Here is an 11716-nt window from a genome sequence, read left to right as displayed (position 1 = left end):
AGAATTACAGCAGAATGTCCGAGAAGATCAGATCTTGTTCACTGAGTAGCAGATTGTAGTAGGGACTCCATCAGTGAGTTAAAGCAGTTGGTAGACCGTTATGACCCCTAATGCACTGTGTATGTGTAGACACGGTTGTGTATACGAGAGAGAGAGAGAGAATGGGAGAGTAGAGGAATACGCAGCAACATGAAGGATAGCGTAAGGAGAAAGCACAATAGTGCGAAGGCAGAACATAGAACATGAGAGCAGTGTGGTTGAATGAAAAAAAAGGGAATGCGCAGCAGCGCAAGCGAAATGTGGTAAAATGCACAACAGTGCGAGTAGAAAAGAACAGGGGAGCAGCGTGGTAATTTTTGAGTGTAAAGCTCATGCATTGAAATGCATAGCACAGTCTTTGGTGAATCCCTCTATCAAGAGGAAGGTGCTCTTAAGCACAGTCTTTGGTGAATCCCTCTGTCAAGAGGAAGGTGCTCTTAAGCACAGTCTTTGGTGAATCGCTCTGTCAAGAGGAAGGTGCTATTAAGCACAGTCTTTGGTGAATCCCTTTGTCAAAAGGAAGGTGCTCTTAAGCACAGTGTTTGGTGAATCCCTCTGTCAAGAGGAAGGTGCTCTTTAGCATAATATCTAGTGAATCCCACTATGTGAGGAAGATGTTTTTGTAACAGCAGTTGGAGAATCCCTCTGTGTGAGGAAGATATTCTTTTGTAAAAGCAGTGTTGGTGAATCCCTCTGTTGAGAGGAAGACGTTTTGTAATAGTTGGTTTGTTGTAATTGAATAGAAGTTTTTTTTTTTATTTGTTGCTGAAACTTTATCTTCAGCAAGATCCTGTGTAAAGATCTTGTGTGTTGTAAAACAGAGTATCACTCTCTGTTGTTCTTTCGTTTTTGGAATTTTAACAAAAAAAAATCCCCAACAGCAGTATCAGAGCATTGTTCTCTGGTCTTTTGGGTTTGCAATCACCCCTGGAAATTATCCCCAACAAGTGGTATCAGAGCTGATCCAGCCTCTTTGAAAGGCGTCAAAGAAGCTGAAGGAAGGATTCTGGCTGCAGCAACTTCTCCAGCAAAGTGAAGTCTTAGGCAAAAGAATTCAAGTATTTCTCAAAGTTTTTCTTTGTGTTGCTGTTGAAGAAACAGTGAGTTATTTTTAAAATAGAGTTAAGCTTTTTGAAGCATAGTTAAGAATGGCAAGGTCAAAGAAGAATGTCTCCAATCGTTCAAAGGATGAGTCTCCCTCTTCTACTAAAATAGAAGACAATCTATTTGAAAGCATCCTATTTGAGACTCCAAGGTTCAATGGGAACTTTGATATATGGGAAATAAAAATGAGGACTTTCTTAAAGTCTGAAGGGATTGAAATTTGGGAATCAGTGATTGATGATAGCAGGATGGATAGAGAATCCAAGGAATACAATGCAAAAGCAGCAAAGACAATATTGGATGGACTGCCTGATTCTGTAAAGAAGAATCTAAGGAAATATTCATCAGCAAAGGATATATGGGACAGACTTCATGACCTTCACGCAAAGAGAGCACTAACCATGACCATGAGTTAAGAAGGAAATTCTGAGCCCATCATAGAAGCTGAAAATGAGAAGGTTGACCTCATCAAGCTTCAAGTACAAGAAAGGGATGAAGAGCTCGCCAAGCTTAAGAAGGAACTTGATCAAAGCAAAAGGAAGCATCATGAAGAAGTCATATCCATGACAAATCAGTTGAATAAAACAAAGAAGTAGGAAGATGCCTTTTCAAGTCAACTTGAACAAAGGCACAAGAGAGTGAACAAACTTGTAGAAGAGATTGGACAGTACAAGGAAGAGGTCTCCTCCCTTATGTCCGAACTATAAGAAGCCAGGAAGCAGGCACAAGAAACTGAAAAGAAAATGGAGAGCAGTCAAGCAAAGAATGAAGAAATCTCCAAAATGAAGTCAAATATCATCTCCCTTAAAATAGTAGCAGCGGAAGCTACTCGTAGCAAGGAAGAGACTGAGGAACAACTTGCAAAGAAGAATAATGAGTGTAAAAGATCGGAAGAAGAGATTGTCCTCCTCAGAAAAAAGGTTGAAGGGATGAAAAAAATCATGAAGAGCTCTCAAGCCTTGGATGACATGCTCAGCTATCACAGATCTCCATATGATAAATCAGGACTCGGGTATGTAAGTGAACCCTCAAACAAGAATGAAAATGCTTTAAGCAAAGGAGATGTGAAGAAGCTAGAAAGAAATTGTGATGCTCCTAGCTCCAACAAAAGCAAGGAGAAAAATCAAGGTTGCAATAGAAGAAGTCCTACTCCAAGTAGAAAACCAGCCCCAAGAAGAAATGTAGATGATGACAAAGATGCGAGAGGCAATGGTTATCAGCAAAGAATCTCAAGGCAGAAAGGCTTCAGAAATATATCAAGGAAACCTCCATCTCCCAGGTACCAAAGTTCATTTTTTGGTTATTGTTATTCTTGTTCAAAGTTTGGTCATATGGCAAATGACTGTAGAGCATTTCATAGAGATAAATGTTGTAGTCTCCGACAATCTCCAAGAAACAATTTTGCAAGAAGAAATCATGAACTCTTATTCATGAAAAATGTAGAATGCTTCAAGTGTCATAACATTGGGCATATTGCACGTGACTGTAACTTAACATGGGCTCTTACACAAGCTAGACACATGCAAAAGAAGAAAGTTACACAAGTATGGAGAAGAAGAGAAATACAGTCAGAAAGTCCCCTGAGCTCTCCAGTCGATCTAAGTTTCTTTTGAAGACTCTGCCAAATGGAAACGATGCATGCAGTTAAGGGGAGCCTATAATTCTTTATCATTATTGCTGAACTATATTTTTTTTAAGTAAAGATCTTCTTATAGGGGAGAGATATGGAATTAAATATGCCATAGAAGCAGAGAAGAAAAGGTTGCAGGATAGCTCGGAGATGAAAAGATTGGAAATCTTGCCTGAAGCAGAAAGAAAGAGAATATTACATGATTGGAGCGGCTGAGCACAGCCGTGAAAGCGATGAAAGGAAAGCCGGTATGAATAGGCAGAAAAGCCTTGAATTTTTGGGTATGACTGAACGCCCGACAGTTGAAATTAAAGGGGAGTGTTGGAATGTTAATTCCAACTACCGTGCAGGGACAGCGACGGCAGCACAGCTCAATTCGCAAAAGCCGTTCGATCTGGCCGATCAACGAACCAGATCTCATCAGCGCTTCACCAAGGATCGGGGCACAAGATCAGCGATCGCCGAATCGCTGTATCGGCGAATTGGAGCATCGGAGGAGGCAGACAGCGACACAGGAGACCTCGCCGATGAGCGATCACCGATATTGCATCGACAAGTCATATTGCATCGGAGCATTGGCGGATTGGCGCAAACAGGCAGTGGAAGCAATGCAAGACTTCGCCGATGAGAGATTGCCTATATCGCATCGGCGTTTCGCATTGGCGCCTTCAAAAGGGGCAGAGCCTTTCGCACAGATATGTTTGCGATGCAATGAGCTGAACCTGACGAGTATTCAACATTTTATTGCATAATATTTCAGGTCCTCACCTAGGTCATTTTCAATGTATTTTGGTGCTTTTTCGTCTTATAACAAAATACATGGAAAAGCAAAGGATAGGTGGTATCGGCCCAGATTGCGATCGACATATCTCAATCAGGGAAACCAAGGGTGCACAACATTATCATATATGTGCACTATGCAGTGAGTACCGAACTCGATGGGTTTCCAAAGCCAAATTGCATAATCGCTGAAATCCAACCAAAGGCAAATCTTTGTGTTTTGTAATGTTTTTGTATATTTTCAAATATATGATGAAACAGAGGATTGGCCAGCTGCAATATGCACTACGACCCAAAAGGCGGACCCGATAGAGAACATATGCATGAATGAACCTTTGATGATTCAAATGAGGCAAAGGTGGGCAGATTTGTTCAATGGCGCGAAGCCGGTTAAAGCATGGAGCAGTACAACAGTAGGCGACTGCATTCAATACGCAGTATGGCCGAATGGAAAGAGGACTTGCCTCAAACAAATCAGCATTTATCAGTCATGGACTTTGTCCATGTTTCACACCACCTGCCCAAGCAGGACCGCAAAGCATTTATTAGTTATGGGCTTCCACACTCAAGAATTACAGCAGAATGTCCGAGAAGATCAGATCTTGTTCACTGAGCAGCAGATTGCAGCAGAGACTCCATCAGTGAGTTAAAGCGGTTGGTAGACAGTTATGACCCCTAATGCACTATGTATGTGTAGACACAGTTGTGTATACAAGAGAGAGAGAGAGAGAGAATGGGACAGCAGCGTGAAGAATAGCGTAAGGAGAAAGCACAACAGTGTGAAGGCAGAACATAGAACAGGAGAGCAGTGTGGTTGAATGAAAAAAAAGGAATGCACAGCAGCGCAAGCGAAATGTGGTAAAATGCACAGCAGTGCGAGTAGAAAAGAACAGGGGAGCAGCGTGGTAATTTTTTGAGTGTAAAGCTCATGCATTGAAATGCATAGCAGTCTTTGGTGAATCCCTCTGTCAAGAGGAAGGTGCTCTTAAGCACAGTCTTTGGTGAATCCCTCTGTCAAGAGGAAGGTGCTCTTAAGCACAGTCTTTGGTGAATCCCTCTGTCAAGAGGAAGGTGCTCTTAAGCATAGTCTTTGGTGAATCCCTCTGTCAAGAGGAAGGTGCTCTTAAGCACAGTGTTTGGTGAATCCCTCTGTCAAGAGGAAGGTGCTCTTAAGCACAGTGTTTGGTGAATCCCTCTGTCAAGAGGAAGGTGCTCTTCAGCATAATCTCTAGTGAATCCCTCTATGTGACGAAGATGTTTTTGTAACAGTAGTTGGAGAATCCCTCTGTGTGAGGAAGATATTCTTTTGTAAAAGCAGTGTTGGTGAATCCCTCTTTTGAGAGGAAGACGTTTTGTAACAGTTTGTTTGTTGTAAATGAATAGAAGTTTTTTTTATTTGTTGCTGAAACTCTATCTTCAGCAAGCTGAAATATTGTCTGCATGAAGATCCTATGTAAAGATCCCATGTGTTGTAAAACAGAGTATCACTCTCTGTTTTTCTTTCGTTTTTGGGATTTTAACAAAAAAAAATCCCCAACAGCAGTATCAGAGCATTGTTCTTTGGTCTTTTGGGTTTGCAATCACCCCTGGAAATTATCCCCAACATTATAGTCTTTACCCAACTGCCTAGAATGATTATAATGGTGTTTATGACGTTTGCTTACTTCAGGAGTCCTATGTCTCGTCCTACTTTGTACCTGTACAGGATCTGGATTCTTGTCATCTACAAACAAATCCCTTTCAAAGCATGGAGAAGATCTGCTCGAATGCTTGTCTTCCATGTCTACCACATTAATATGTGCATCAGGATGACAATTGTGCTTCCTTTTTCCATTGGCAAACAATGGATGGTTGTCAACATTTAGCTTTGATTGTTCCTTGTAATCAGACACTGAAGCAGTTTTTTTATTTTCCAGAGGCAAGTTATGAGCTTCAAATTCCTGACTTGTAGCAGCTTGAGTGACACCATTAGTTTGAGCGAAAGAGGACAATACTGAGTCACCGGCACCATTCTCTTCTGTTCGCATGCCAGGATAAGAATGTGAATGAACGCTGGTATCATCTATATGTGATTTGCGGGTCTTATTTCTCTCGGAAAGTAAAGAACCTCTGTGTAGAACTGATTCTGTAAGTTGTACATGTTCAGATAGTAAATCCACTTCCTTAGCTTTTTGAAATCTATCCTCCATTTTTCGCTTGGAAGATAATGGGCCATTGTTTGGAACTGATTCTGAATGCTGTGCACGATCAGATGTTAAACCCACTTCGTCTTCCTTAGACGTATTGTTAGCTTCATATTCCTGACTAAGTACTGTCTTCATACCAGGAACAGAACGTCGATCAATGCTGCTATTGCCCGAGTTATCACAAGGCAGGTGTTTTCCTTTCAACTTTTTGTCAGGCCTTGTACTTATTAAATTAGAAGCTAGCTGCTTCTCAGCCGTACCATGTTTCTGTATTGGTTCACTGACCAGAAGAACCTGGCGGTAGAAATGCCAGTTCGGGCTTTCTGTGCTGATTGCTGACTGTCCAAACTGGTGATGCTCCACATATTGCTGAACATTTGAAGAAGCTAAAAGCCCTTGTAAATATTTTCGCAAATCCCCTCCTAAAATGTCGTCTAGCTCATTGGTAACTTTATATGGATAAGGAAAAATTGCAGTGTGTGGAGGATTGCGCAAAGCTTTGTAAGGACTATCATCAATCAGTAAGGTGTTACATGGTCCATATTCTCCTTCTTCCCAAGGAAGTTCTGGCCTCACTTTGTTCCACAATTTGGATAATTCTTTTAAGAACAAAGGCTTCCTTGAATTTTCTGGAGTCTTCAACCCTGTATCTGTGCAATCAATTTGATGCCAAGAAAATAGCAATATTTTCTTCCAATCTCCAAATATAAAATCGACCAACCTGTCAACATTGTGCTGTTGAGCAGATGACCATATTCCTACAACAAAGTTTTGAAAACAGAACTCAAGGAACTCATTACAAAATGGTCTCCGATAAACAAAAAACCTGCCAACTCTTCCATCGGGACGATGCTCTTCGGGAAGTTTCTCAAACTGAAAGAAGGTTTCCACAAGCAACCCATTCACATCAAGGACGAGTAGCTTCTTTTTTACAGGCACAGTCATTGCCACGTCCGCGCCCACAACAATTTAGCGCCAAAGCTCCTCCTTGTATTCACATTACGAAACCAGCAACTTCAGACCTCATTCCCTACTTGCAACTCTGAAAATGATGGCTCCACCCGTTCTTCCGTAAACTTTATGGTTGGAAGCAGTAGAAGTTGTCCGGGATCTCCGTGATTGAATAACACTGTAGAATAAACTAACGACCTGCGCAATGGACTGCGCTTACGGAAGTGTCCTCGAAGATTTTCCACAACCCTATCATGAAAAATCAACTCCCATTGCAAATACCCAGGATTTATGTGTTGCCTTACAGGAATTTTGTTTCACAGGAGATTCGGTATCTGATCTACTACTCCAAGACAGTAAAGAAAAATTGTAAAACCCTCCGGCCAGAAATTGTCCGAAATAAATGGCTTCAGCGAATTACAGGCACGACGAATCTGACTATTCGACAATCTTCTGTGAATAGCTGTAGAAGAGCTTGATACCTAGCAAGCCACGTCTGGTATAGAATTCTCGAAATCACACAGCCAAAGCGTTGCAATGATAAATAGCAGTACCTTGTTGGACAAAATAGGGTTTTGAATTTGGAAGCCTTCATTTTGTTCGAATGAATCTGATCTCGGCTCCCAAACCAAACGCATCTCCTTTTCTGGATGTTGAATTTATTACCAGCATCTCGTCATCGAATCTTTTAGCACGAACGAAATTTGCACAATTTTAATCACAATATAAAATTGGATAAATGAAATTATAGGGCATTCCCAAGGGAGGGTTCCTTGAATGGCGACTGTCCAAGTGGAGCAGTTCGTATCGTGAGGTCGGACATTGGTTGTGCATTGGCCAAGCGAATTATTTCTAAAAATGATCTCTAACATGCCTCTTCTATTATCACAAATTCATGCCGTCAAAGTGGTAAGCACTACACATGCAATGACCCCCCACCAATTTCCCCATATTGCTCCTTGACACTGTTGAGAGCTCCCCAATTTAGCGACAGTAAGATGGGATCGATGTGCAGTGCAACAATGGACTGAATTGCCATCCTAGAGAGTAGACTGAACGTTTCTAGGAATCATGTGTCGGCATATAAACGGAGGTGAATTATTGTAGTCGGCGCAGCTCATTCAATGGAGATGGTATTCAATGTCTCTTACGCGCAGACAGAAAGCGAGTTGGACACAGCCAAAACCAAGTTGTATACCTCCAAACGTTGTCCCCAAAGTGTATGAAATACATTCGCCGTGTCAGATCATGTCGTTATCTTATCCAATCCCCCTGACAAGTAGATCATGAAGGGCCAGTCTGCCCTTCACGCACAGCTGCGTTTGATAACCCACCAACTTTACCACCCCTTTGGCGGCCTCTGTCGGCTCTATATAACAGACGTCCTTCATCGCATTCCTTCCACTCAATTCATCCTTTCCTTCTCTATATCTGATGCAATGGAGAATCCTGCAACCTCTGTAGTAGGGGAAGGGGATGGTGAGTATAGCCAATCCTCCTCTTACAATGATCGTAGCCTGTAATTATTTCTTACATTTCACTGAAAATATTTCTCCACGGGAGCAGTGGCCTCAGTATTAGAACTTGTTCTCTCTGCTTATATGATCTCTTGGTTCGGCCCTGAAGGTTGTGCATGGCCGAGGAAGAAACAAGAAAGGCGTCGCAAATACTAGCCCCAGAGGATGGCCAATAATCAGAAGCCTTAAGGACATGAGGGGGCTGCCTTGCTCACTGCAACCTTGAATATCTGGATCCTATTTGTAACGACCTGCAGTTCCGCCCGAAGTGCGACCGTGTTCGAGTGACGAGTGACCAGTTGGAACAATGAACGAACGAAGTGCGAAGCTATGGTTTGAACGATATGTGAATTCTCTTGAAGTGCGACAATATAATGCGTATAAGGGAAGGGAGCTGGACGTGTTTATATGCGTGGTGGCATATGTTATAACTTATGCAAGCTGACCCTTGCTTGGAGAAAGCCGATGGTGCATTTATGATGAAGTAAGGGTGTGCGAAGCATGTTGGGCAAGTCGGCTGGGTAGCCAGACTTCGCTCCAAACTTGTGTATATATTGGGAGTGCGTAGATGGCATTTCAACAACAATCCAACTCGCTCATACATCTTCGCTAAAGGAGTAGAGGCGCAGTCTTGTGCGCAAATACAAGGAGGAAAGGCGCAGTTTACACATGCGCCCATTCTTGGGCTAGTCGCACAAAGGAAAGCGTTGAACTCGGTATTGGGTGAAGGTGCGGGCAGGTGCGCCCGGCAGTTGGGTGAGGCGTGCACGGTGGATGTGTGGCGCCCGGTTTGTGCGAAGGCTTGGCGTGGGTGTCTTGGCGACTCGGGTGAGCGCCCGCCCATCGTGCAAGTGTGCACGAAGACTTGTTGGTGTGTTGGGTTGTGAGCGGAAGTGTGTCTCGGTTGGAGGCACTCGTGTGTGGCGACTTGGAGGTGTGCCCAGGTTGGGCAAACAACACGATCGTGCGAGGAGGTGAACGAAGGGTTGGTGAGCCGTGCGGTGACCGTGCGGAGTTGCCGACGAGCTGGGCAACCGAGTTTGCCGAAATTGTGAAAATTGATTAAGTGTAAATTTGGGGTTTCCCAAGATTTAACTTGTACATTGTAAAAGTGAAGATTGTATAATATATTGATTCGTGTAGACTCATATTGCAGGGAGTTGCCCCTCCCTTTATATTGTTGTGCATTTCTCTTGTATAATGCTGTTGATAATGAATGTGTATGGGTATTCATTGGTATGAAGGAAAACATTAATAATACTTTCTTGCGAAACACAAACTAAGTAGGGAAAGTGGAATGTTAGGCGTAGTCGCACCTCGCTATAAGCAGTTGAAAGACTACCGCAGGTGTAGGGGAGTGACAGTTGGTATCAAAGCTGGATGATGACCGAGTTGACGATGAAGTGTTGATCCCACTGCACTATCGTGACAGTTGGTATCAGAGCTGGTACGTGACAAAGTGCAGGTGTGGATGCACTTGACAGTTGATGACAATGGAAGCAGGTACTTGCAGGTGAAGGAAGCTGGTTTCACATACAAGTGGAACAAGGGCTGGTTCATGGTTGCATGAAACTTGGTGAATCTGGTGAATGGTGAAACAGGTTTAGCAGGGGTGAAGCTTAGAGCTTGGGCCAAGCTGAACAACAAGACATGGCAGGTTTGGAAGAATGCGAAGGGAGGCTCTTTCTTACCTTATACAAGTTGAAGCAGATGAAAGAAGAGAATCCCCAGATTCGAGATAAGCTTGAAGTCTTGGAAAAGAATGTTGAAGACGAACTTCTTCAACTTGGTTGGACAATGGAGCAGGATGAAGTTGCAAATTGTGCTGACCAGGAAGAGGAAGCCGTGATGATTGAAGATGTTGCAGATGTGACAACGATGGAGGATAAACTTGAGATTGATCAAGTTGAACCAGGATCGTGTAGTTTGCAGACATGGATGGATGAGGAGACTCACATGGAGGAGCCTCATGATGATGATGTAAGTAGTATTGATACTTGTATTTCACTTGAGCATTTGGTAGATGGACCGTATGCAGCAAAGGGAAAAATCAGTTTGCCGATGCTAAGGAGAATCTTACCATGGATGTCTATGATGAGACCTTGTATGGAGAAGCAAGGATTGTTGATTGTTGCAGGACTTGTTGGGGTTGTTTGTGACCTTATGGTAGAAGGTACAAAGGCCTGTGACAAGGGAGGAACATGATGATCGTTGTGGATTATTGGGTCATGCTTTAGCCACATGGAGAATTGGCTAAGTTACCGGCATGACTCATGAACGGATTGAAGGGCACACACTTGAGGTATGATGATGCTTGGGTGGACTTCTCATGGCCGAGTTCATGAGATAGTCTTGGTGGAACCTTTAGGAGGGGAGCTATGAAGGAAGGGACTCGTGATGATGATGATATGGTTGGGTGACTGAGTTCACTAGACCGAAGATTGTAACTTGGATGAGGATGACCAATTGTTGTGATGGGTCTACTTGGTTGAACTACATGGGAAACTTAGTCATGGACATCAAGTTGGAGACATGGAGCATGGCAGTCTTATGCAGGGACATTATGCAGGAGCACTTGTAGAGGTGCTACTTATGGGCATCCAATGAGGAGTGCCAAGGCAGGGATGTTGTGCAAATGGATTTGCTGATGTGACATGGAGATGTTTTACTTATGAGTTGATGGAGAGGCTGTGCACTCTTGTACAACAAGGCCATGGACTTGGATGGAGTTGTGAGCAGGCTATGGAGCATTCCTACTACATGGGGAGCTGAGGCATCTTGCAGAGACCTTTGGGCCGAGACTTGTATGCTTGCTCAAATGTTGGTTGGAGATGATTCATGGAGCTCATAATGACATGAGATTGTTGTGACTTTTAGGGACTTCATATATGGTGGACTTGGAGGATCTAATGCATTGAGGAGCTGAGGTCAGAGACTTTGATGCAAGATGGGGTGCATTCTTTCAAGCACATGTATGGGTGTGGCTTGGAAGAGTGACTTGATGTGGAGGATCGATATGAGACACTTTGGAGTGATGGAGTTACAACGACGATGATGCCTTGGTGGCGACACTTGGGCATGGGTTGAGCCGAGACTCAACCACTTTTGACACATGGGAGCTGATTGATCTATGATCATGGGTAGCACATGGATAGATGAGATAGGTGTATACTTGTTTCTATGGCAGACTTTAGGGATGACACATTGTAGATATGATGGAGGTTGCTTCATGGACCTGGATGTGGCACACCGAGAGTTGGAGATTGATGAGAAGATCCCTTCATATGGAGGAGATACACATATGGATGATGTTGGGATAGATGTGGCTAATTTAATGCAGCACATTGACACCAAACATCATGGACAACATGTTACAGATGAGATGAGGACTACTTCATGGACCTGAGCATGGCTTACACTTGTATGGAGATGGATTCATGATCGAGTTGAGGATGTGACGAGATGTTTTGAGAAACAACTGATGGTGGCATGAGGATGTGCATTCTCAT

At 43.2% G+C, this 11716-nt stretch overlaps 1 protein-coding gene across 1 annotated transcript; it reads right to left on the bottom strand.

Moving 5' to 3' along the window:
• Positions 1-5133: 5133 nt before the first annotated feature.
• LOC149202967 (uncharacterized) lies at positions 5134-7058 on the bottom strand. Its single transcript, XM_089401740.1, has one exon. It carries the CDS (start codon positions 6682-6684, stop codon positions 5134-5136), a length of 1551 nt encoding a protein of 516 aa, XP_089257866.1. The 5' UTR covers positions 6685-7058.
• Positions 7059-11716: the final 4658 nt, after the last annotated feature.

Source organism: Pinus tabuliformis, chromosome 2_1, assembly GCF_031772625.1.
Source record: "Pinus tabuliformis cultivar Carrire ecotype Pingquan chromosome 2_1, CPIR1, whole genome shotgun sequence".
In the NCBI taxonomy this organism is placed as follows: domain Eukaryota; kingdom Viridiplantae; phylum Streptophyta; class Pinopsida; order Pinales; family Pinaceae; genus Pinus; species Pinus tabuliformis.
The sequence above is the reverse complement of the archived record's forward strand: the minus strand, read 5'-3'. Positions and strand labels throughout refer to the sequence as shown.